Consider the following 27,878-nt stretch of genomic DNA (forward strand, 5'->3'; position numbering starts at 1 on the left):
TGCATGGCTCCTTGCTTCTGTGTGCTTCCATGTTTGGCTGTATGTTCTGCACAGAGATTTACGCTGCATTGCTTGCAACAAGCTTAACCCCAAATTTGACACTCACGTGTTTCCTTGGTGAGGAAATGTAAGATTAGGATACCTTCAATAAACACATGCTGATGATTCTTTCGAACATGTATGTTTTGGTTCTGGATGTCAATTTATTATCGAAAGTTGCAGAATTAGATTGGTTTATAATTGACATACGCAAACATTAGAGTTTTTGTAAAGTGCTCCGCTGAGGCATTTTTGGGCTAGAAAAGAAATCACAGCTGACTCGTGTTGCTAACTTTAAGCTGTCTGGACGGCTCAGTGGTTTTCCGTAAGTAGTGAAGTCTCATTCTTGCCGTGTGATGGACAGACGGAAACCCGTGTCTGCTGCGTCCACAGTGGGACCGTCTCACAGCAGCAGAACAGAGAAGGCAGGTGACCTTCACATCTGTCTGATGAGTCCTGCTTGTCTGCTCTGTTTGTACCATTTTTCTGTGCAGCGGAGCACACACCAACCTATTAGATATTAGGTGCAATGCGTTTGAGATCGTGTGTGCGTGTTTTGCCAAGGGATACATCGAGGAGGGTCAGGCTACACTTTTAAGAACTCCATGTCTCTTTATAATAAGAGGAAGAAAACCAAATTATGAAACTACGTACCTATTTCTGTCTGTGCGAATCGGTGGTTCGTGCCATTATTTCATTTGGACAGATCTGAAAGGACCCATTAGAAATTTCCATTAAACGTAACAAAAAACATCTCCCCAGCGTTGCTGTGTGCTAAGTGTGGAATGAACTACTTTTTACCAACGCCACAATGTACTATTCCATAGGGATTCCCCCCATATCTAGCTGTGATGATATATTAACTGTTACCACGCCGCTTTCTGCACCTCCCTCTGACGGGAAAAAAATCTGCCCTCCAAACTGACTGTAAGCACATGCTGATTTTCAACAAGATTTAACACGAGTGCTGTGAATCTTTTATAAACCACAATGGCCTCATGTTGAAGACGTAATGTTGTATCGCTCCATCTCGCACTATGTTAACAGTCCTGACTAATTAAAAATGCATAAGGAACGTCTGAGATCCGTAAGAGGGGGGGTTTATTTTCTCATGCCTCATCTTAAACAGGAAGGAAGCGGAGGAATCGATAGATCCGATCCGGGCTTGAGGGGAGGGAGGCTACCTTCATCCCTCTTTCCATCCTCTGTGCGTTAGCACTTAAGAGAAGTTCTATGCTGTCAGAGCCTGAAGACTTAGTGACTTAATGCAAAGAGGAAAAGGACATCCCTTACCATTAGCACCAGATCTAAAACAGAGGGCAACCCTCAAGAGCACTTAGGAAAAATAAAAAAAAGAAATCAAAAGAATATACCTTGCCTTAGCCAAATGAGTTTTTGTAAGGATGCAGGAAAATATGCAACTGCTGAATGTTGCAATAATGATATTGGTGGCGTTCAGTCCATGATTAAGCAGGATGTGGGAGCATGGCCTAGAGTCTGTTTGGTCCCTCTACTAAAGTTTCTTTCATGCAAATTGCAGAAGGCGGTCAGACACTGGCTTCAAGATTTTTAAGGCTTGTCCACATTAAAATGACCAAAATTATTTATGCAACTGTCCTTTCTAAGCAGCTTTTAAGAAACAACAACATTTCTAAAAGTGCATTACTCTTTAAAGAAGGACCCAAAATGTTGCTAACTTTGTCAAACTTGAATTGCATGGTTACATCTGACATACTGGGGTTTGGTTGGAGGTAGGTCTATTTTTTTTTGTTTTTTGGGGGGGAAATTTCTAAAATCTAATGTTTGGAAAATTTGCAATCATAAAATACAATTTGGGGGTCCCCTAAAACCTATTTGCATTGGTGGGGCTCCTGCCTCTGTTTGACATATTCTTGAAGTCTGAGCCAGGTTTTCATCAGTCTTGTCACTAAAATCTTTGTCAGGTGTTAAGATCAAGGACAGGGAAAGTTTACTCAAATGTCCAAATATACAATATAATTCAAAACCCTATAACAATCTGTTAGGTATTGCATCCAGGAAACATTTTGCCATCACAATTCTGGGACTCAACTTTATTGAAGTGATCACTGTGATTTGGTATACTGTGCAGCTGACATTTTTAATGTGGCAATAAAAACTTGGACAGAGTCAAGCTCCAGCTCAGGCCTGAATTTATTACCGAATATTCTTTGTCACTTCAAATAAAGAACAAATTTTTTTCTTTATTTATGTAAACTTTAAGTATTTATGTTTATTATTTTTACACGATTCATTTTCATCTCTTTGAGTTTTTTTTTTAAATAACTGAGTCCATAATGTGATTAAGGTCAAAATAGCATTAACTTTAGATTGCTGCAGGTCAGTTACAGTTTAAATGCCAAATGTTATTGTGTAAAAATATAAGAACACTCAAAATTTTGCTAATAAGTATAACTACAGCAGCTTAAATAAACTGCACTGACTCCAGAGTTTGTGCAGCAAAGACAAAGAAATTCCAGTACATAAAATTATTTTAGCAGTTGAACTATTCTGCCATAGTCACATTCAAATCTTCTATAGTTTCTTCTTACCTTATTAAAAAAATTAACTGTAATGAACTATAAATAAATTTTGCTGATGCAGAAATTTAGGTCCTGTTTATTCACCTTTGAGGTGACCTGAAGCTGTGATCCACATGTGATCGCTACAAATTGTGTGAATGTTTCAATGCGGTTATATTCTCAAACAGAATTCAAATTGCTTTTAATTCCAAGGTTAATCAGTTAAGTATGTTCAATCAAGAATAGCACATTCATAAAACAATGTCACATCATAAAACAATGCATCTGTTGTTTTATGCAAATTACAACAAAATAGAACTACATCAGTCCACACCATACATACTCTCAAATTCAGAATAACTATAATGAATAACCAATGACAGGAGACGCATGTTAAAAATATCCAGTTACAGCAAAGTGGGTTAGTTCACAGATTTGGTTTTGTTTCAGCCAATAGCAGTTTAAAACAATCCATTGATTTTTATGGCTCAAAACCTGTGTTACATGTCCCAAAGGAACTTTAGCCATAATAAGCAGAACTGCAGAAACTGCAGCATGTCAGCTTCTGCTTTCAATCAGTTCATAACTCATGATCATGTGCTGTTAGTGTTTTAGTCTTGGACTAAACGTAAATGCTGTAAAATATTCTAGCATGACTAATTTTACAGGGCTTTGACCAGAGTGTGTACCCTCTCAGAGAAAGATGAAGTCTGCACTTCATTAAATTGATTTAATTAATCTTTCCAATAGGTCGAATTTATTTATAAATGCATTTGAATGTAACGCTATGGCAATTAAGCTCAGATCTCGACTTTACATGTGTGTTTGCGAATTAATATCAATCATTTTTATTGTATGGTTCAAAAAACACGCATTGTTGTGGAGTGTAAACTGGGAGAGAATGGAAACAAAATGTTGAGAACATTTCACTCGTATGAAAAGTTTAGCATCGTTCCACCACAAAACGTCATCTATAAATCAGGGTAAGTCTTCCTTCCTGCTAGGGGAGTTTTGGGGGTACATGCAGGTACTATGGTCAGCTCTGGTGACCATAATGCCTCTGGTTCCCGCAGAGGAAATGATGTGGGTAAAGGGTCTCCTCGTAAAGGTTCCTGCAGTGAACACGCACCTTTACCTTACTACATAGGTTAAAGCACACAGAAAATTTAACTTTTTCATCTTAAGTTGGTCATTTTGGCTCTGGAGTGGTTAACTCAATATGTTATAGATGTCAGGTCTTATTCAAGTGTTGAAATCATTGTTTTTAAGCCAAGCCTTGTTTATTCTATATTTTCCTGTGGAGAAAAAGCTGGTAATGGATAAAATAGCTCAAATGTTTGAGTTTTAAGTTTCGAAATAAACTACAATAATGCATTTTCTTTCACAGAGAAAATGGTAGAAAGGACAATATAGCTCTCCCCAAAGAGTTGTTTTATGTCCTGAGCCTTGTTTTGTCAAAACAATAACAGACAAAATCCTTGAGTAGAATAACAGATTATATATGCCTGGAATAAAATTAAGAAAAGTAAAAAGCCATAAATGAGCAATCAAATAAATTTAGGACGTAGCTATGTAATTTAGAACATAGTTTGAAACATCTTGACATTTAAAGGCTTTTAAGGCTTAAATATATCATTTAACATTTTAAATTAAGACTTTCAGAAACCCTGAATAAGATGAAAAACAATGTTTTCTCAGGCCAGTGCTTCCAACAGAGGCAGCAGTAATCTGGCACCATCCGCTGGCAAAATAACCAGGACTATCGATTTGGTCATCTATTACCCACAATCCCCCAAATGCTGAGTGCAACACCTCTCTCTGTCCATTAACAGCCTTCTAAGCTTTCATTCATTCGTTCATTCATTCATTTGCTTCTGGCAGACGGCCAGTTGTAGGCATTGTTTTCAAGATGTATGGAGCATCTGTTGACATGGTCGTTAGTTACTATTTTGCCTGAGAGGAATGGGCTCTGTCGGTGTTCTGCTTGGCATTCCTGCACATTAATGGTTGTGTAACGTAATCTATCAAACTCAGATGAACCAGCTGATGAATTTCTCGCAGAATGATGGACTGATGATGGTTGAAAGCCAGGGAGGGATTTTTTTTCTCTTTCTACTGCAGTTTAGTGATGCACATCGCTGTTGTTTTAATCTAAGACTATTAAATTTTTGAAGCGATTCAGAAAATTACCTGATAAATCCAACTGCAAGTATGTTTTTTTTTTCTGTACCCTTACAAGTGTCGCCCTCCATGTGTTTCTCCAGGTTGCTGACCAGAATGCCCACTGACGACCGACATCTACCCTCCAGCTGTGGTTCTTACGTCAAAACTGAGCCCTCCAGTCCGTCTTCCTCACTCGTGGACACCGGCAGCCATCACAGTCCCAGCGGCAACTCAGACGCCAGTAGCGGCTACATTAACGGCAGTGGCGGACGCTCCCACATCTTGGACTCACCTCCAATGTTCAACCCGGGAATGCTCGGTGGCGGCAGTGCGTGCTTACGCCGTTACGAGGAGTGCTCCGGCAGCATGGCGGACGACTCGCCAATTAAGTGCGAGTACATGCTCAATGCCATTCCCAAGAGGCTTTGCCTGGTGTGTGGCGACATTGCCTCAGGGTACCACTACGGCGTCGCCTCTTGTGAGGCCTGCAAAGCCTTTTTTAAAAGGACGATACAAGGTATTTTACAAAGTCTCTTTGTGATTTTACAGACTCCTGTGAGTTGCAGCTTTAGAGTGAAAAATATTTTTCTGCTGTTGAGCCCTCACTAGGCAGTAACACATAAACAGGCCAAGGAAAGCATAAGCAACTAGACAAACCTTGAAAATGGGAAAGAAATGCTCAACCGATGTTGTCTCCAGGTATTTTTCAAATGCAATCCAATTTATATAGAGATGTAGTCAATTGTATTTAATTACATACATTCCCGATCGACCTTAGTATAACACTATGCGGGGTAAATCTGTGTTACCATAAAATAGGAAGTCGTGAGTGGAGAAAGAGCAGAACACTGATAGAGAATAGCGTAGCTGTTCACACGTTTTCAGTGCTTCTCAATTCCAGTCCTCAGGCCCCCCCTGCTCTGCATGTTTTAGCTGTACCCCTATGTCAGAACAGCTGATCCAAATGATTGCATTACCTGTTCTGCAGCCATCAAGTACAGCAGAAGCCTGTTAATCACTCATAGATTGAATCCAGGTGTGTGGCAGCAGGGAAACACCTAAAACATGCAGGGCAGGGGGGTCTGAGGACCGGAATTGAGAAGCACTACCCGTCTCGGGCCGTCCTAAAAAAAAAACAACGAAGAAAAAGGAAACAGCTCCTCTTAAAGGCACAGCACAATTCCTTAGCTATAGATCAATTTTACTAAGTAGCTCCATGTGACCTCATTAATTGAAAAGAAAAAAATAAATCATCTTACATACTTCCCCCTCTTTAAATGAAATGTTCTCATTTCAAAATGAAGGTGTAATAAAAAAAAAATCATCTTACATTAGTTATAAAACAATGACGTGAAGTTGGTAAAAAGTTTTCAATCTTTCGCAGTGGCAACGTAGCGACAGTGGATAGTTTGTTGCAGCAGTAATCCTGTTGCATGTTGGGAAAGTGGAAAGGAAAACTTCCCTTTAACAGGAAGAAACCTGTTTCTCATTTTCTCTGATTTTACTTTTTATAGCTATATGTTTGAGTGAAATGAACTTTGGTCTTTTATTCTATGAACTACTGACAACATGTCTCTGAAATTCCAAGCAAAAATGTTGTATTTATTTGCAGAAGATGAAAAATGGTCAAAATTATGAAAGAGATTCAGTTCTTTCCGAATTAAAATAATGCAACAAAAAAAAGCAAGTTAATATTTATTAAATCAGGAAGAGTTCAGAAATCAATATTTGGTGGAATAAACATGAGGTTTTCAATGGGGCTCAGTGCAGTCGTCTCTTAATTTTTTCCAGAAATATATATATACATATATGACATTCAGCTCAAAATACATGCATTTTCAACTGTGCACATGTTTCTTAAACCTTAGTTTAGGTTAAGAGACTAAAGCTAGCACCGAAACTCGAGAAATTGTAGATGTAGATTAAGGAATCCCCACCTTTTACATTGTTTAATTCAACGTTCAGTTCCAATCATTTTAAGTATTAAAAGAACCACTATGTGTATGATTTAGGTGGAACAAGCCTAACCGTCAGTATAGTAAGGACCATCTTTCTACTGTCCTTTCTCTCCTTTTTCCTTCCGCTTGCTCTCCTTCGTGGAGGACAGGCTAGTACCGAGCTTAATCTGTCCGTCATTCGTCCTGAGCCACGGGAGTTTCAGTCAATAACAATCAGTGTTGGGTGACTGTAATTAAGAGCCAGGCATTTCATTGGAAGAAAAGTCAAGAAAGGAGAACAGAGGTGCACGTCTCTTCTTTGTCCTCGGACCTTCCCCCCCCCCCATAGCCCATAAGCAAGGGGAAAAGGAGACGGGGGTCAATTAGAAGCTCAAGCACGTGTTGCAGTGGCAGTAACAGAGATGGGAGACAGTGGAGGGTCTGCATCGAGGAGTCCTCTAAATAAACGCAAAGGGACAAGGGACGGTGGGGACGTGGCCATTCACAGAAAGGAGAAGCCACTTTAATGGAATGGTAATCAGGGAGGGGGGTCCCAGCCCCAGTAAAGGAGGAGAACAAGGAGAGGTCCAGCTTGAGTGGAGATGGGCGCGTGGATAATAGCATGGCATAATAATATATCAACATTTAGGGGGAAAATAAGAGAGGTTAAGGAAGGATATTAGAGTAGTTGAAATGTCCTTTGAGAAATAGAGGTGGACACAAGACCTGATTTACTAAGAGGGTATGCCGACAGTGAGCTTTTAGACATAGGCAATTTAAGTCCAACAACCCACCTTCCCCACACACAAACACACCCATACATGCACAAACAAGGTTATTTCAATACTATGAGGAAAAATTAACAAAGGAGTGTTTTCTCTTTTTGCTTTATCTTAGCTTAATTCATTGAAGTAAAACTTGCTGATAGACATGCTCTCATTTTCAGAAATTATGTGTTTTAAATGATAATGATAATAAAAGGAAGACTACATTTTAATTTAATGTTTTTTTAAAAAGCACATTAACATATGAGAAAATGTCTTTGTCATAAAAGAAATTAGTTTACACGCAAAATTTAAGTATCAGAAATCAGATTTTTTTTTTTTTAATGGGGTTTTGTGGGGCACATACAGTATTACTATCCAGTATCTTACCTGCAGCAGAAAGCAGTCTAAGTAATTTTGGAGAAAGTGCCTTTTTTTTTAGCTATCTCAATGAGTAGCAGTCATTTTTAAACAAAAGTCTGGGATTATTTGTGCTGAAGACTTTTTTGTTCCATTTGTGATTAAATAAATTTCCTTGTAAAACACATTGCCCAACAGAATGGAGAAAACATGTATTAAAAAGCTCTTGCTTGAAATCTGCTTTTAGTATGCTTCTACTACCATTAACTTGTTCTAAATACAAATATTCATTATCTGGTGAAATGCATCCATAGATCAGAAGAATCGGTTGTCAAAGATCACATTTTGAGTGATGGTATAGTGAAGTGAGTGATGATTATCAAGTTTTAAATGAATTTTAACAAAACTTCATTAGAACTTGTCAATCCTTTATTACCTTGCATTAATCTAGAACTAACGGTGATTGTCAGTAGGCTTGTGCAGCTCCTGGTTTCTGTCCTGAAAAGATTGTGTCTCTGCTGTTATCTTACGATGGCACCAACATCTTTACCCTTCCACTGCAAAACCTTCTAACTATTTTACCTCTATAGATAAGTGTCTGGGATGTTTTTAAAGTTGTTTTAGGGAATGTTAATTGTGTATTTGCGATAAACTGGCCATTTATTCTGTGGCATATTTAAGTTGTTTTAATGGTGTCTCACACTATCCTGGGAAATTCTATTATCTAGGCAGTTTACATTGTTGGTTGACTGATCTGAATCCTGCTGTTTTGTGGTTCATGACTAATACAATGCTGGAAAAATCCACTTTCAACTTTTGCGTCTAATTAAAGCAACGCTAGAAATATGTTTCCAAATCAGTTTTCAAAGAGATACAGAGACTAGATGCCACTATAGAGACACTAAGCAGCATGTGTTTGTTCACATGAGTGCTGGAGTGAAGAAGATTTTCCCCATTTTGCTAAAGCCTCTCTATTTATTAGACTTCACCTAGCCTAAATCCAGCAGCAGTCCCTGCCAACATCCTGGCATGGTTCCCTGGACCCCTAGCTGTGCTCGTGACCCCGCCGGCACCATCTATGCCAAGGATTCTGACAAATGTTGGCACCTTCTCCTTGACCGACGGGGGGTTGAATGTGTTTTTTAGAGCGGGGGGCTGTAGAGGTGGTTGTATGTGGTTCTGGCAGATCTGCAACCCACAACACCTGGTTTGCTGTATTTAGGTAGCATTGATACATTTCTGGCCTTCCAGTCATGGACTCTGGAGTCATAGGAAGCTGGGGAGTTATATCAGCTTTTAGGTGCATATTAATTCAGAAAAAAAAAAGAAAAATTGACTGCAGCAAATTCAATAATGACTGTTTTGAATCAGACTGATTAAATTGCATAGAAGATATATTCATAGTGAGCCAAGACCCATCAAGACAGACTTGAATAATAGACTAGGCTTGCTATATGATACAGGAGCCTTAGATAGTCCAGCTGCTTGGTCCATTCATTCTCTATATAAAGGGAAAATATTTTAGAAAAGAACTCCTGCATTATAGAAGCTAATTGTGTTTTTGAATCATGCTGAAGTGGAACTGGTTTGTAAGCAAATGCCTCCGAAACCCTCTTCTTCTACAAAGATGCCACATGGGGTCCGTTTGGGTTTGTTGTTTTCTTTCATGACATTAGATGTATATTCTGTACTTTGTTTTAAAGCACATTGTTTTTTGAATTTCTAAGGTATATGTGATCTGATCTATCTTTTCTTCAACAGGAAACATCGAGTACAGCTGTCCTGCAACCAATGAGTGTGAGATTACCAAGAGGAGACGAAAGTCCTGCCAGGCCTGCCGTTTCATGAAATGTCTTAAAGTTGGCATGTTGAAGGAAGGTGAGTCTGATTACTCACTTTTTAACCATATTCTCTTCACTGGTGCGATTTTGTTTGCCTAATTTAATCATTGAATACTCAGGAACACTATTTCAACATCTGCTTTTTACCGGTACAAACATTCCTTTCAGCAACATCATGATAATATTATTTACTTTTTTGCAAAGGCATCATAATCCCTTAGTATTTCAAAAATTTGTCATATAATAACAATTGATTTATTTTGCTAGAATTTTATTTGAAAAAATTCTAGTAATTATCCACAAAAAAGTGGATAATTGTGAAGTGGAAAGAAAACGATGCCTATTTTTTTTTCATAAATAAAAACATGAAAAGCATGATTTGTAAAAGTTGTCAGTCCCCCTTATTCAAATGATTCTAAATCAACTTGAGGACAAACAATTACCTTTAAAGCATTCTAATTTTTAATCCAATTTGTATGAAATTTACTCTCAGCTGTTCAATGAAGGCCTCAGAGGTTTGTTAGAGAACATTAGTAAACAAACAAAGACCAAAGAGCGCAACACATGTGGAGACGGACAGAGGTAAATGCAGAGCAATCCTGGAAGAAAACCTCTGAAAGGCTGGGGAAGACTAGGGAACTTTCAGCAGGACTGCAATTGGGTTGCTTTGATTGCTGCATTGTCATGAGTTAAAATGACCCAAGTCAAAGGCCAGATCAAAAATCCATGAATAATTTGTGACATGTTCTCTCCATCCAGTTTGATTGTCAGGAACTATTTTGCAGAAAATAGTTGAAAAAATAATTCTGTCAAGCTCTTTCTACAGTAATTCTGCAAGATGGCATGCTTCTTTCATTTTAAAATAAATAATATGAAATAATACACATTGGAGTACTTGATTGACAAATAGTGACTAATAGTGAAAAAATAGTTTTGAATGCTTTTTCAAGGCACTTTGGGAATCAAGCAAAAACTAAAACTTTTTTGTCCCTATTTAAAGTTTCATCAGAAGAACTGAACATGTATTATTTCATTCTTCTTAAGATCATAAATAAATTCAGCTTAGGCGCACGGACCAAACGGAACAGATGAAAGACAACTCTTTTATGCACAAATTTTTCGGCCTGTAGAAGCCAGTGTGGAGATCCCCCACCACTTACTTACTTACCTCTCCCCACACCACAGCATCTGTGTGCTTAACACAGACAGTTTGGAAATGTTGCTGAGTTGGATGTTCTTACTGAGCCTGAGTGAAATGTGTAACAGTACTCTTGAAAAGCGCACAGAGCGTTCCCCCGGGGAGTTCTCCTCTCCCCTGGGCTCTGGGTGTCTCTCCCTCTCCCGCTCCGTCTGAGTCTGCTTTGCTTCCCCTCTCCTGCTTCTGCCGTATTGATCCGCTAAATGCTTTCCGAACATGCCGCCTCACTTCCTGCACGTGTTGTTTTTCCTCCGGTGAGGGACCTCTGGGAGTACTGGAGGAAAATCTAGCCGATAGATTTTCTCTTCTTTCTTTTTTTTATTTCTTTATTTCTGTGTTAACCTAAAAAAAAAAACTCAGCTACATAAGTATTTATGCATTAACGCTAAAAAATATATGTTTTTATATGGTGGAATTTAAATATAAAAGGTTTAACGTTGGCTTCCTTTTACATTTCAGAATAGACTGCCATATGTTAAAATTCCAGCATGAAAATAGGATATTTTATATGTCAAGTAGGAATACATAATATTGTTTGTGCTCTCTTTTTTACCTTTTTACATAAACTAATACATCCTTTTAAATATAATACAAGTAAACAGATTTATACAACAATGTTAAAAAAAAGCCTAACTTTTCAATTCAGTTTAATTATTATCACGATTAATTAAATGATACACGATTCATAAAAATAAAAAAATTGCATTTTAAGAATTGGATTTAAAGCCTCACTAACAACTACATATTTCCTAAAATTATACCTTCACTCTCTCAGTTTTGCTACATTCTGGGCACAGAAGGCATGTCTTATGTTGGAGGCCAGTAGCTGCCAATATAATGCTAGACTGTACGCATGTCTAACTCCTGATTAATTTCCATGAAGGCGTCTTCGCTGTTGTATCTGTAACATTCATTGTTCTGCAGCTTTAAACTGCATTTTTACTTGAGTTTTATCTCTGAGGTTTTCATCATCAGGCCATATTTTTTTATACTTGAACATACTATATTAAAGTCTGAGAAAAAACCCTGAGCGCCACAGTGTTGCTCTGAGAGCGGCATTTTGCAAAATGTGTTCATAACAAGTAACAGGTTTTCACAAACTTCATTGTATTTTAAAGGGATTTTATTGAAGCAACTAAAATAAAGTAGCAATTAACCCTCATAGGTCAATATTTTGTGCAATTATAACTACAGCCTTGCACATTTGTAGACATTTGCTCAGCTCATTATATCCGAGTTGGAGTGATTTCTTTTAACAGCAAATTTTTAGACATTATATTTATATGCTTTAATCTTAACCATTCATTGTAGCTTTGTATTTTTAGGTTCATTGTTGTACTGGATGGTAAGCATCAACCCTCTCCTAGATTTGTAGAGTGAACAAGCATTTGAGTCCTGTCAACAGATTCTCCCACCTGGGTTGATGAACTTTGCTTCTCTTCCAGAGTTAGCATGGAGTTCCTGGCAGCTTTTCAGATGAATGCTGGTCTTCATGATGTCTTCAGAGCAGCTGCGTTTATTATGAGATTATTTTAAACACAGGCATGCTCTATTCACCCTGCGACTCACGAAGGAGGTGATTCTACTAGACTTGTAGAGCTGGCAGATGCCACACTTTTCAGATTTTCATGTGTTTATTTAGACGAAAAATAGACTTTAATTTTACTATGGTTTTGACTCCTTGCAGACTTGAGAGAGCTTTTGGATGTTGGACTCTGATAGTCTTTAAGAAAGAGAAGTTTGGTTTTTATAAGTAAATATGTGGGGAGTTGAAAAACACATTAAGGGTTTAAGTTATTGGCCATGCCGTATGTCTTTTTGGTACTGCTAAGATAAATGTGTGTAAAAATATGTATGAATGTAAGCAATATTCAAACACACTGCTAAAAACAAGCAACTTAAAATTATGAAAATACAATTATGACGACATTATGATTTCTTGCAAACTTCAACTAATTGCCACTTCTTGGTTGTCTCCTTAGTAGTTACAGTGCAGCGGCAACAAACATGAAGGTCCCTTTGGGCCGCAATGTGGTCAGTTGTTTTAAAAGTGTCCAATATTTCTTGATAATTTGCCCCCTGCCAACCTTCATCATAAAGCACCAGCTGCTTGGGTGCTTCAGCATTAGTAGCAGATTGGAAAAAAAACACACAAAAAACACAGCCCTCTTCATTTTGACACCTGCCACAAACCAGTGGACTAAATCGTAACACTGTTTGCTGGTTAATAATAAGTGAGTTGGTAAATATTGTTCAGTCATAAATCAGTCCAGTATAAAAGGACATACAGTGTCTTGCAAAAGTATCTAAACTTTTTTTATTATTATTTGGAAGTGAAAAGAAAATTATAGACTGTTTCAAATATTTCTTACAAGTAAAAATCTGAAAAGTGTGGCATGCATTTTTATTTAACCAACTAAGTTAATATTTTGTAGAACCCCCTGGAATTTTTTAATCCCTTTGGGATTAATAATGTATATTCATTCATTCCCGAAGTTAAGCATAAAGGTCTTTTGTTGCTTTTTACACCTAAAAACTAAAACTTTTGCTCATTTGTTTTTGTAAAAATAGCTGAAGTTCAGCTAGGTTTGACAGAGAGCATCTGTGAACATCTGTTGAATCAGATTTCTCATTGGATTTAGGTCAAGATTTTAAATTGAGCCAGTCTAATACATGAATATGTTTTAGAATAACATTAAAGCTCTGGCTGCATGTTTAAAGTTCCAGTCCTGCTTCCTCCTCAGTTTCAATGGGTTTTCTTCCAGGATCGCCTAGTATTTAGTTCCAGTAATAAACTCAGAAAAGCTTCCATGTCCCTGAAACATATGATCGTACTGCCACACAATTGTGTGAGGACTGTGTGATCAGATGTATGTGCAATATTAGTTTTTCTACACATTATTTTTGGAATGTAGAACAAAACATAAAATTTTTGTCTCCTTTCATAAGTTTGCTTCATTTGTTTTGGTAGACTTTAAGTAGAATATTTTGTTTCTTTCTTTCACCTGTGTCTTCTATGAAGGCTGGATTTGTAGAGTCGTCCTGTTATTCATGAGCAGCTCCTCCAGAGTTACCAAAGCATGCTGAATATGTTAAACATGCCACAATTTTCACCATGTATTATTTTCCTTAAACTTTTAATTAGAGACTTTGTATTGGTCTGTGTCATGAAATCCCTGCTGGCTGAGTGGTAGCTGCAGGTGCCTTTTTAGGAGCTGCGGCTGATAAAAAGGTCACAAGTTCAATGGAAAAACCTTAACGTAATTACAGCTTGCAGAAGGTATGGTGTCAGTACCCAGCACCAGGAGTTGCCGCATGCTGCTAATAGAAGCGCTAATACTCTTTAGTGTTACTGTGTAGCGTAAAGGTGAAGTCATAGCTTACTAGTATTAAATTGCTGTTTTGAATTTGTGTGATTTTACTTTCATTATTATTTCTACAGATTGTAGAAATAAATTTTTGTAATTTTTTTTCATGCTCTGCCAACATCTAGTTGTGTCTTTAGCCACCATCCGATAATGTTAACGCATTAACATGTTGAAACAGAAGAAAACAAGGCTGCAGCCCTGCTGAATTTCTGGTGTGAATGAAAATCTTTAACAGCGTGAATAAACGACACTTAAGCCGCTGCTCTTTTGAAATTAGAGCCGGATGTTTTAGTCATAGTTGGGTGTTTTTGTAGAGATTTTCTGACACTGTTGTAATGCGGTGGATGAACACAAGCTGCCAGACTATTTTGGCAACCCACACCGCTGTCTCGCTCTCGCTCCGACCACAGATAGGGATCAGCCGTCTTTTCCTGACCGAACGTGGCTACCGGAGTAATGTTACAGCCTTATTTTCCTCCAGCCACATACACAAAAGATTAGTGAAGCCATATCCAATATCACAGACTGTCAGGTCCCTTCCCAATCAATGGACTTAGATCGGAAACCAATCTATACACTAAGGTTACATCATCAAAATAAAGATATACCCAAAGTCTGTCTTTACAGGCTTAGTATTTCCTTTCATTATTCAAGGTTTTGGGTCTGAACAACCCTTTTGACCCTCTGCTAGTCTGATTTTCACATGTTTTGAGCCCCGTTTTTGCTTTTAGGCCGTCAGGGTCTCTGGTATAACCCAGCTGAGAGTCAGCGGCCACCCAGAGACTCTCCGCTGGCCTGTCTTCACTGTCTGGCAGGTGATAGATCAGACACGGATGCTAACACGTGTTCTTCTGAAGAGAGAGGGGGGGGATTTAGTGAAGCGCTGACCTCTTTACAACCCTCTCACACTCCAAACATGCATTCATTTACACACATGTCAAATGTATATCACCCCTGACAGGCGACACGGAACTAGACCCTGAGTTACACGCTTCCTGCCGGCACCTCGTCTTGCTTTCTGCTCCTTTGTTGCCCACACAACAGTCTGTGTCGTCACCTCAAACTCAACACACCAAGGGTCCCGAATCAACCCAGCTTCTCACATTTTGTCAATTACAGGCGGATTTATGGTTCTGGTGGAAGTATTGAACATGACGCCAGTGTTCACAATTGTGGGAGAACAACTCTGGCCTGTAAGGGACTGGAGCAGGTGGGGGCACCAACCGTCCCCTTAAATTCCACCGCAGTTCTTCAGCCCACCCAGCAATCAAACACAATCCATCCAATGCTTGTACTGTAACTCTTCCCAGGCTAGCATACCCACCCTTCAGCAGTTGTGCTGAAAGGGCAAGGCCTGTGTGCTTAGCTGGGGGCGAGTGTGTGTTCAGGAGGAGGAGAGGGCGGGGGTGTTGCGGTGCATCCGTCTGATTTTTTCCCCAGCTAAAATAGGGAGCTTCTAATCTCCCTTTGGCAGCGCTAGCCAGTCAGCCATTTCTGACACATTCTCCAGAAAGAAGCGCTCCTGACAGGTGAGGAGCTGAAAATAGTCGCGTGAGACCCACACACTCATTCACACACACCCCATCATGTTGGTTTAGCAGCGTGGACATGCACACTCTTTGCTAAATGGGCCACTTGTACATGTGTGTGACGGGATCTGCTCTCCGCAGAGTCCGGTTTGCATAAAAACAAAATTAATGTTGGCGTTGGTTTAAATATATTGGTTTTCAATTTTAATGTAATGTTGGAGAATTTTTCTGAATAAATTTTAGAAGTAGGTGCATAGGTGACCAGTGCAGGCTTGAGATTTTACAGTTTAATAACCTTGGGGAAAAATAGAACAACTTTCTCTTGTCATTGTAATTGTTATGAAAATATTATCTAACATGGGTTCTTTCGCCATATAGGTTTCTCTTTGGATGCTCCCACAGTCCAAAAATATGACTTTTAGTCTAATTGATTATTATAAATTTCCCTTAGGTGTGTGTGTGTGTGCATGATTGTTTTTCATGCATGTGTGTGTTGCCCTCTGATGGACTGGTGAACTGTCTGGGATGTACCCAACCTCTCACCCAATGACTGTCTCTGCCACCCTGAAAGGACAAATTCAATAATGATAGCAATTTAAGGTTGTAATTTTGCAACTTTTCATAACCTACAAACAAACAAAAATGTTTAGTAAAACTAAAATCAAGAATTAAGTGAAGACAGAGAAGCTGTTTAATACATCCAAAACTCCACAAATGCTTAAAATGTGACTTCCTTGCAGTTTCTGTGAGTCAATAAAGATCGTGAATGGGAAAGGGAAACTGGGGTCAGGTTACTGTAATGACTGCTGAGATATAAAAACACCTCATCATCTTTCTGCACACATGTAAAAACAATCATAATCAGGACATAATGTCCACTGTTGTTGCTGTTTCACGGTCTAATCATTCAGAGGCCACACACACATGTTTATATTATTTTTAAAAATCTGGACACTTATTGTCCTGCAGCAATAAAGCTGGTATTGAAGTAGGTTGTGAAGTGTAGAATGGGGTTCTGACTATAATCCCCCTCCAGCCTTCTCCTTCTGGCTGTCTTGTAGTTAGATTCCCAATACTGCTCCTTATCACATTGTAGGAGGGGATAACCCAATACAAGGCGGATCAGACACAGGCAGCCTTATCAGGGTGGAGATGTACACCTGATGCTGAGAGGTAGAGCCAGACAGGGGGAAAGTGAGAGAATGAAAAAAATAAAGATCTTGCAGAAAGTTGATATGTTCAGCTAAAAATAGCAACCTGCTCTGTTTCATTCTCTCCCCCCACACTCTTCTGTATTGTCCATACCTTTTTTTTATTTTGCATTTCTTTCTCTGTGTCCTGTAGCCTCACATCTCTGCAGTTTTCAGCAGAGCTCTTAATTCTTGTCAGCATCTATTAATTATGGGCCAGTTGGACGCTCCAGTTCAAACAGACCCTGTGGATCCTGGAATTCAAACTCTGGCTGCTTGGTCACTTGTCGTTTGTTGCAGCTCGCAGTGGGGAAACCAGTGTGTGTGTGGGGGGGGGGGGGGGGGGGGGGGGGTGCACATGTGTGTATTTAAAGTGGTTGACCAACTCCATCTAAGCAGCAGCCTACCTCTCTGTCATACATTTATAGTTTATACCTGCTAAATATCACACTGATCCTAGTCTGTAAAAGTTTATTTAGTTAAAAGGGACATGTACATTAATGGCGCCCCCAGAAAATTTTAATGGGGTGATCAGGCTAGTAAAAATTGTATGGGAGCACAGCTAAAATAAAAAAAAGTGTATGTGTATAAAAATTATTGAGGTTTTACATTTATGTCTTGATTGAAGAAGATGTCTGTATGCATTTATGACTGTCTATGACCTGATGTACATATAACCTCCCCAAATAAAATAGGTACCAGCCCCTCCATGACCTCAGAAGGAGAAGCTTGACAGTTCATGGATGGATGGGAGAGATAAACATTTCTTACACATGCAAATATGTGGAGTTAATAAGGAATTTGATTTGAAATATCTATATTCTCCATCTATCCCCAAAAAGGGATGAAGAACGGTGGAAATAATGTTAAATATTGTGTGTCGTTAATCATCCCTAACTGAAAGCAAATGTTAAAAACAGCAGCTAAAGCTCCATCTACTGCAAACCATGCTCCTGGCTGCCTAACTGACTAATTAAAACCATATCCACATGTGTTCAAAGAACAAGAAGTCTATTTGCAAGCCTTATTGATTACTTTAAGGCGTACAAATGGAAAGCTGTGTTAGGAGAGGGGCTCTCGATTTAGCTTCAATCTGCCAGGCATAAAATGATCTCACTGTGTTTGCTGGGAAGAATGAGCTCCCTTCGGGCACACCGGGTAATTAGGTTAGTGGATAGTCGGTGTCAGGAAATTGAAAGACCATCCTAATCGGATTCTTTTGTTTCCAGGGGAATCAAAGGAATTTATGTGCGACGCTGGGAAATCTCACACGACTCAATTCTGCTTGACCATGTAAAATCTGTTTGCTCTCCCTCAGTGCTCAAACAAGTTTTAATGCGAGATTGTAAATTCAGCACGAAAGGTGCATTGAGCCTTTTGTCCTTTGTGACGGCTTTGGAGATAATCCTTGACGTGTCACAAGTGTATGCTGAAACTGCCAAAGGACAAGTCTTCAGACCTCAAAAGAACTGGCTTTTCAATCAATCTGGTCTTTAGTATTTTAGACATTATATAGTAATATAAGAAATTGTATACAAGTGTTTAAAGCAGACAGTGGTCCATATTGGAGAACCTTTTCTTGATCATCTCTGAAGGTGATTGGTAAGTCAAATACTAAAAAAATCTGAATGTTTTCAATAAATGAATTACCTTTAGTTCAAATGTACTTTTTGCTGTTAAATTAACATATTAATTAATACCATCTTGATAATGTTTATTTTTTTTTGTTATTTTGAAACATAGATTAAAGCAGTTATTATTTCTTAGTCACTTATGTAGTTATAAAAATATTACTAAAGCACTTACTGGCTTATGAGGTATTCAAATCTCCCACTTTTGTCCGCTTTAAATTGACACATTTGCAGGACTTCTGTGTTTGTTTCCTTTCCAGGTCTGTGCTCTTTCATGTCCCCATCATTTCTGTGCAATGGAAGCAATTGTAGTCGCCCACTTGTCTTTGTTTACAAAGTTCACTTGAAAAAATGTTTTGCAAGTGAAAATCTTCAGCTGAATTTGTCTGGTTTGTAAACTGGGTAATATGTAGAAGCCTTCTTTCAGTCAGCTAAGTGGTAGCGTGCAGTGTGTGTGGAGTGGAGATAGTGCTGGTTATCTCTTCATGCTATAAGAAAACTTGAGTTACTCTACACGTTCTACCATTATGAAAACTTTAAACCAAAGGAACTTAACTGCAGAAATTTAAAACTCATTTGTGGGCTTTCAACAAAATGTTATCATTTGAGGTTTTTAACACTTTCGGACATTTTCGTGTGATCTTATATTTCTGATGCTATTGTCACAACTGATTTTGCCCGTCTACAGATCAATAAAGGCTATTTCTATTATATTCTATTTATAGTTCATAGTTTGACATTTTGTAATCAAGGTAAACTGGAGCAGGCATAAATCAGTAAAAAATAGCACTTTATCATACCAACAGGTGTAACACTCTAAATTTTTACCTTGTTTTGCTTGGCTTTGGCTTACTGAAATGTGATTTTTATTTTCTGTTATGCAGGCGTACGTCTGGACCGAGTGAGAGGCGGGAGACAGAAGTATAAACGGAGGTTGGATGCTGAGAATGGATCCTACCTCGGCCTCACCCTCCCTCCCCCAGCCAAAAAGCCCTGTAAGTATTAAGATTATCAAGTAATTATTCTTACTTTTCAAAAGGTGCAACATAAATCTACATCAATCTAATTTTTGTTTCAATTTATAATCCAGCCCGAATTAGTTCAAATGAACATGTCCCTGTTTTTCTCTCTCAGTGACAAAGATTGTTTCGCATCTCTTGGTGGTGGAGCCAGAGAAGATCTACGCCATGCCGGACCCGACCATGCCTGATGGCGACATCAAGGCCTTGACCACCCTGTGCGACCTGGCTGACCGCGAGCTTGTGGTCATCATCGGCTGGGCCAAACATATCCCAGGTGAGCAGCAGTGTTGTTTGAATTATATTCTTCCTGATTTCACATAGAACGTACCGCAAGACGTGGTATAGATTTGCTGCAAACCAATTGAAAAAAATCTATATTCAAATCTACAGGATGAAAGTAGAGGAGTAGTGTAGGTTTCTGTTGCAACCTTTGGGTGTGAGATCACTAAGGTAGTTTAGCCCCCACCACCTACCCACTCACAGACACGCACAGACACAGGATAATTAACATCTGCTACTCATCTGCACCTCAGGGAGAAGCCAGTCCCATATTCTAAAATCTAATCAATAAAGAGCAGCTGAAACCTTTGATTTGACTGGGTGGGGCGGGGAAGTCTGGGGGCTGGAATCCGCCCCATGTCAATGTATTCCATTTCAATCCCACACTTAAAGAAAGCAATCCTCTTACTTACTTAAGGACACCACACAGAGCCTGTGGAGGAATTGATTTATTTGGAGGAAAAACGGATGGGCCCTCTTTCTGCTTGCTGACTAGTTCTTAAATAAGACATGTTATGCAAATTTGAGATTTTCTGCTTTTACCCGGTTTTTATTTAAAACCGACAATTCGAACAAGAGTTTTTTAAGAGCAGGTTATAAATGAATAATTAAGCTTTGCTTTTAATTCAGTCATCATTTTATAAAAACAAGTGATACTTTTCTTTTTTTTTGTTTAAATTGTAAAGATGTGTATCAATTTCCGATACTAAACAATTATTATGATATTACAGGCTTACATCTCAAAAACCCCAAGCAAATGACTCCTAATAAATAAAAGTATCTAATGTGATAACTTGGAACCACAAAAAAGGGAAATTGAAATAACAATAAAAATGCATTTGTACACATAACTGATCTTGTTGCAAAATACCAAGACACTTCCCCATTGATTCTGTGTGAATGTTACAATGCTTTTCAGAACTATTCAAATTCAAAATTCCAGTTGAATTTTAATTCAAAAATACTTTATTGATCTCAAAGGGAACTTAAATGTTGCTGTAACTCACTTAATTGAAAAGTTATTGTAGATGGTGATGTAGGTAGTAGGTAGGAAAGAATCAAGGCGGCACTCCAGGTGTATTTTTCATGAGGGAATAACATTATAGCATGATAACAAAGCTAAACAAAAATACATTTTACATAACACTGCCCTTTTAACATAAAAAAGACAAAACTCTTTATTTGTGTAAAGGTGATACAGACATGCCTTTTGTGGGTGATGAAATAAATAAAATGTTGACCAGCTGCTCTTCCTGTTCAGGGTTTCCCCTAATCGCCGTTTTGTTATTAGATTTTTGTTTGACTCTTTAAGCAAGAACATAAAATTTTAGCTAAGTGGTGGCACAAGCTTTCACTTCTGCTACTAATAATTATGTGATGCTGGTGCTTGGGTGCGAAGTCTTCATCGCATTTCAAGCAACATTTTACATCGTTGGCCCATGCTCACCTGACAGAAAAGACTTGGACTAAAATAATTACAAACTTCTGGTTGTTCTCACACAAGTTCATGAGTTTATTTGGAGCATTGTTTTAAAAGTTTTCATTGCAATCCAAAAAAATATAAAAAAAACTTGTTCTGTTAAAAAAAGTTACTCTTTGTATTGGAAATTTAAAATAAGAAAATAATAAAGTAAGACCTAAAATTTGCCAAAACACCAAAAATAAAATGCAACCTTTACTTGCTTAAATTTTAATTCAATGTACTTTTTGGAATCTTGAATCTAATTTTTGCAAGGAAGCAAAGTAAATTTAAAACATACAATTAGACCACAACAGAAGCTACTTTCCATCAGATACTCCATTCTTCATTTTGACTGATGCTGACAAAAGCAAACCCAGGTGATTTGGGTTTCCAAAAAAGCGCATCCATGGTCCACTCGTTAATACGATAATTCTCTATCACAATAATTTTTGTGGTTGTAATATTAATTAGATGAGTGAAGGAAAGTGATTGTACTTATTTTCAATTCCAGACTAGATATAAAAGCACGCCACACTTTTCAGGTGTGTATTTGTAAGCCATAAATGCATTTTGTTGGTTGTAGCATGACAAAATGTGAGAAAAGTTCAATTGGTATGAATAATTCTGCTGTTCAGTCTTTGTTTTGCTGGGAACTTTGGATTGTACCTAGTTGTCACTCATAGTTTTGCCACATAGCTCATTTCGTAATGCTCGCTACTTCGGCATAAACACACATTCAGGCTGCATTGAGGCACCTCTGTTTTGCATTTACAGATTGCCAGAAAAGAACAATGGCACCTTCAAAATATTGTTTTCTATGCAGATGTGGCACAAGCAGACTGTGAAAAGTAGGAAAGAAAGAGAAAGAGAATATGAAGCAACCCTGGCGAAAACTTTGTTTCTCTTACGCCCTCTCTTAACAGATCAACAACAACATATTGTTGACTTTGCTGGTATTAGTTTAAAATTTCAGATTTATTGGTGGCACATGGCACAGAGTCAGAGCGTGTGCCCACATATATGGAGGATATTTGGATACCACTTGGGACCTTTGATACATATTCTCCCCCCTTCTCTCAGACAATTTGCTGTTTTCTGAGAATAATGACCACCACCAAATCTAAAAATAAATTTCCAGGTTTATTCATGGGTTTGGTATAAAGCTTTTAAGAGTTGTTCTGTGTTACATTACCTGTGTAGAGTTATTGATCTTTTATGCTGCGACCATCTAAATCCAGAAGTGACAGAGATATTAAAGGGGCACGTGGCCCTCTGGGGACACTTTACCCAGGGCCACCAGGTCAGAGTGTCACCAAGTAATAATTAAGACAAAAAGGGGTCCCTATAGTTTAACAGTCCACGCCTACCATTACACTCATAGCTCACTGAGCAAATGGCCCTAACGATGAGGTAATAAGAGTCATTAGTGCAGATTGCTCCATTAATGTGGAAGTCCTTCAACATTCAGATGCAGAGAACTGAGGAAGAAACACACAGCTCTGATTTTTTATGCATATTTTGCAGCTAACAACTTAGTTTACAGATTATATTAAAATGATTTTAGGTGTAAAGGTTTTGATTTTTTAACTCGCTGGTGTTGTAACTGGTTCCTCAGTAGCCTCTAGACAAGCACCCAGGTTAATGATAATAGAGATGTTACGGAATCTGGAGGGGTCTGCTAATTTGCCAGATTTGCTGTGTACATGTGCAAAACAATTATATATGTATGCTAAAGCCTGATGTCATAAGACCTCACTCAATGCAAACCATCACTTTTCTAGTCTTCTTGTTTTTTTCTCTGGTTGGTTTTCCTCCAAACACTTTCCCCCTATGTCAGCCTTCACACACACATGCACACAGCCAGACTTCCTTGTTCTCCTGTTCCCCTGAATCTTCCCCCTCCTCCCGCTCTTCTTCGCTCATATAGAGCCCTCTAGTCTCATTATTACCTCTGTCTTTTTATTAGGCCCATTAGGGCTCTTAGGAGGCCTGTAATGATGCTAAATGAATAGAGAGTGAACTGCTGTCTGTTTTAGACCCAGCTCTCAATGACAGCTTCAAGCTTCGCTGCCAACCACTCACTCTCTTCACTGTGCTGAATAGGGTTTCAATTTCTTATCTGATCTGTACTTGGACTGTGCTGCCACCTCATCAGAGCCCTTTTCTTTTCTACAAACACTTGCTTCTGGCACGTTGAGAACTCTTGTCGTAGTTTAGAAAGTAGTATGCTATTTGTAGCACTTTACAGCCGGTAGATTTCACAATAGTGTGGTTTTATGGAGATTTATGTTGGAGTGAATATGTTGAACAAAACTTCAGGTTTGAGGCCAAATTCCTGCTGTCACCATTTGAGTTAACTGTTAATCAAAAGTATGCAATTTGCAAACTGATAATCCGTAAAACTGTGAAAACAAAATAACCAGTCAACGTATATAGTATAATAACAAGTAACGATTGTTTTTTGCTTTTTAGAATAGTTGTAATCAGTGACCTATCCATCCGTCTTTTCAGTCTCAGATTTATTCTGGTTCCAAAATTAAAACCAATCACTGTGAAGTTAAACACCATAACCATAAAATTTTATGTTAATACTTGAAAATTAGATTAAAGGTGAAGTAGATAAATTAGAGTCGAAGAGAGTCTGAAATTCTGACTTTAAAAAAGTCTGGAAATCCTGAAACTATTTTTTGCTCGACTAACACATTTCCCACAAAGAGAGGGATAAGAGCTGAGTCAGGTCTGCTCTCATTACTCAGGGAGAGATCTGTGGGCTTTTTGAAGTTTCCTTTTCGTTTTGAACTGTAAATCTGCTACTCGGCTTTGATGCCAAGTATTTTTTCTGTAGGCTGCAGCTTTTGTTGCACAAGGAAAACACACTTCTTCAAATGTATAAGTTCATTTTAACAAAATGTGTGCTCAGATTCTCAGAAGTCATTGCGTTTGTGATCACAGTTCTGAATGTGTCCGTCAGTATTGTTCCCTAACACTTAAAAAACAAAACTCATAAGTTTGAGAATCAGACCTATTCAGTGAGAACATATCAAAATATTTTTGGTGGACATGAAAGCAATATTTTCGACTATTTCAAGATATTAAATAAATGTCTTGCATGGTTGTACGAAATTTTGTGGATCCTGAGAAATGTTTGCTGACTGAACCAGGATACCGCCTTAGTTTTTTCTGGAGCATTGCGCAGCAGAAAGTGTCTGCAGCGCAGCCTGTCTAGGTCTCCCAATCCCAGCCTGAAGCAGGCCAAACCATCGTTCTCTCTGTGGTTGAGAAATATTTCATTTTGAGGTGCATTTAGAGCCCCAGAATGCATAATCTTTAGGAAGTATCTGGTAACTCCAGCGTAAACATGGCCTTTACATTTTTCTTTTCCCTAATAAATTCACTGTCTTTTTTCTGAGTCTACACTGAGCATATTTTTGTCAATGCAGAGGGGTTTTTTTTTATAAAGAAACTGACAACAATTAACCCAAAAATGTATAAAACCAAGCCTTTCCCCTCCCTCAACTGCGTTGTCAAATATTTAAAAAAAAAACTTCCATCTTGCCTCTGCCATCACACAGCGAGAGTGCAGACACATGCAGGAACATTGACATTTCCCTGTTTGCTCAATATTGTGTCATGTTTAGTCAAACGGCAGTAAATCAGTAGCTTGGAATATTGATATTTCATCAGGGGATTCACCCACCACAGCAACACTTAACTCTGCCCACACCTGAAGCTCCAGGGTGACCCAGATGGAGTCAGGAAGTCTTTCCGTGGCTTTGGTAAATTGACTGGATACAATGAATGGAGAGAAATGATGGAGAAAATGAAAAGATTGCTGAAAAGAGAGTCAGCTCTCTTCAGAAGGACTTGGAAGATGGCAGAGATTGTTGACCACTTTTAAGTAGAGGTGCAGAAAAAAAAATCCTAGTCCTGGAAACTGGATCGATTCAAAATACTCAAAAATTGATTTTACTCTGCTTAATTTTTTGTAAATTTATATTGTGAATTATTCTTTGATATGTTTTTTTTTAATTAAGAAAAAGCTAGGCAACTAAGCTATCCTAAAACTGGTAATATAAGTTACAAAATTTGATGTTTAAATATAAACTGATGCAATCTAATACAGAGCCTTATAGAATTCTTTTAAATTTGTTGACACTGTCTTTTCCTTTTTTCAGTCACATAACTTAAATAGGATCTTTAAGCAGTATAAATAGAAAAAATTGCTTCTGAATCAAAAATTGATTTTGACTCTAAAATTGTTTCTGAATACGATAATATTATATTGTGACCCTAAAAATCAGAATCAAATCGAATCGCTAGACACTGAAAGATTCACATATGTATTTTTAAGTCATTACTTTCTCAAAGTAATATAAGTTGCTTTTTTTTAACATTTTTTATATGTTAAGTTTTACCCTACCTCACTTAAATAAACTAGAAATTGGTGGCATTAATTTTTCAAAGCAAATCATCGACTCTAAATTAATACATACATATTTATACAAAAAAATCTTTACTTGTAAAAGAAAAACATAAATTCTCTTTTGTTTTCACATGGATCTTTGTTCAGCTCCATTTTACTCTGAGATTGTTGAATAAAATCCATTAACTGAGACATGTAAGTTTCATCTACAATCCTACCAAGAGATGCCCGAGCACCTAAACTAACAAAACATGAAAAGAGAGTACTAATTACAGTAGTATAGTCGGCTTTCTGTGAAACCATGTAGAGGACACAGCAGATGCGTGGAAGAGGATGCTCTGATCAGTTAAGTGCAAATCTAAAGTTTTTTGGCCTACATGTAAAGCACTTTACCTCACCCTGAAAGCACTACATGTCCATCAAAAAGCATGGTGGTGGCAGCATCCGTCTGGGGGGATGTTTTTCCTCAGCAGGCTCGAAGAAGCTGCTCAGATTTAAAGAAAAGATAGATGGAGGTAAATACAGGGCAGTCCAGGAATGTTAAAAGCTGGATAAAGCTTGAGGCTGAGGCGAAGGGTCAGGGCAAAAGCCAGACGTCCGTCCACAGATACAGTGGAATGTTTTAGATAAATAATGTATAATGTGTTTGAGTGGCCTAGTCAAAGGCCTGGGTTTGGAAACTTGATATCCAGAGATGTTCTGCGTCAAGTTAACAAAGAAGAATCCGTCTCCCCCAGATAACTTGAAGCTGTAACTGCAGCAAAATGTAGTTCCACAAAGCTATATCTTCAGGGATCAAGGTGAACCTTTTCTTTTAGGAAAAAATGTGAAATTAATGTACAATTTTCCTTCCTTTTCATGTTTACACAATTCTATATTTAGCACAAGAAATTATAATGAAATACCTCAAAGTTTGTGGTTGTAACATGGCAAAATGTAAAGTAGTTAAACAGTCCAGATACTTTTGCAAGGCACTGTAGTTCTCCCTTCCCCCCGTTAAAACATGTACCGGATGTCCTCCATCAGCTGTCTGTTTGTCAGATCTGAGGCTTGGATCGATGGCCCTTTCGCATTTGGTGGACTGATTACAATCTACTAATCAATGGCACCCCCAGCACTCTTTTCTCTCCACCTCATTCTGTCTCTTTCCATCGTCCCTCTATTTGCTTGATAAGAGCCGTTGGGAGGGCCTCTTTTTAGTCAACCTGACGGACTCTGATCCATACCAGTTCAGATTTAGGTAAGCAGCGTTGTTGCTTCAATGGCCTGTAATCACTTCCCTATTTTCTATCAAGTATGGTGAATGGCATTGTGACTCCGGGAGCCTTTTCAGCTGTCTGTCCGTCTGTCTGTCTGTCTGTCTGCCCGCCCTTGTGACGAGGTGAGCGTGAAAGCTGGAGCAGAGAGTTGACGGGTCGACCTCGTCGCTTTGAGTTCAGAAGGTCAAACACTTAGTGAACAAAGGATTGTGTTATTAGGATTTACTGCGAGGACAAACGGCCCTAATAATATTTTGATTGTTATAAACTGTAGGAATTATGTAGTTAATGACTAAATTTGTTTCTAAGACAGTTAATTCAAGTTAAACAAATTCACTTGAATGCATTTTGTGTTTCTGCAATTTAGTGCATCTCACGTATTGTGTTGTTATGGCAACTAACACCAATAAATGTAGTGGGAAAACTTTTCTATTCCATGTTGGCATATTTACATTTCCTCCATAATAATTATTAATATCCCTGAATATTTTCATTGTCACACTCTTTTTAACATTTCCTTTACTAGTATTTTTTAACCATTATTTTACCAGGAATTCCCTTGATATAAAATCTGTTTTTCAAGGAAGACTTTATCACCTCAGCAAAGCTACTGGCTGAACATTTTTGTAATAACTTTTTTTATTATTATTACTTGTTTTATGTTATTCAAACTTTCTGAGAAACATCATTTAAGGTTTTGATTCAGTGTACACAAGAATAATTACTTTTATAATTGTCACTTTTTGACTGGAATTATTGAAGCAAATGTACTTTTTGGTGATTAAGATCCCCCTGTATGTAACGGTGGTGACACAAACCACAAAACTCCTTCCCTTTTGGACCAATGATTTGGCCATTATTGGAAACTATAAC

The 27,878-nt window shown here is 38.1% G+C and overlaps 1 protein-coding gene across 1 annotated transcript in view; it reads left to right on the forward strand.

The window, feature by feature from the left end:
• The window catches only part of LOC102223547 (steroid hormone receptor ERR2-like), a 55,682-nt gene that overhangs the window by 18,058 nt on the left and 9,746 nt on the right, over positions 1-27,878 (forward strand). Inside the window, exons 2-5 of the mRNA XM_005800208.3 lie at positions 4,844-5,259; positions 9,565-9,681; positions 19,445-19,555; positions 19,695-19,856. Of these exons, the coding sequence (XP_005800265.1) occupies positions 4,844-5,259; positions 9,565-9,681; positions 19,445-19,555; positions 19,695-19,856 (806 nt within the window). The remainder of the gene's footprint in view (positions 1-4,843; positions 5,260-9,564; positions 9,682-19,444; positions 19,556-19,694; positions 19,857-27,878) is intronic.

Source organism: Xiphophorus maculatus, chromosome 15 (genome assembly GCF_002775205.1).
Source record: "Xiphophorus maculatus strain JP 163 A chromosome 15, X_maculatus-5.0-male, whole genome shotgun sequence".
Taxonomy (NCBI): Eukaryota; Metazoa; Chordata; class Actinopteri; order Cyprinodontiformes; family Poeciliidae; genus Xiphophorus; species Xiphophorus maculatus.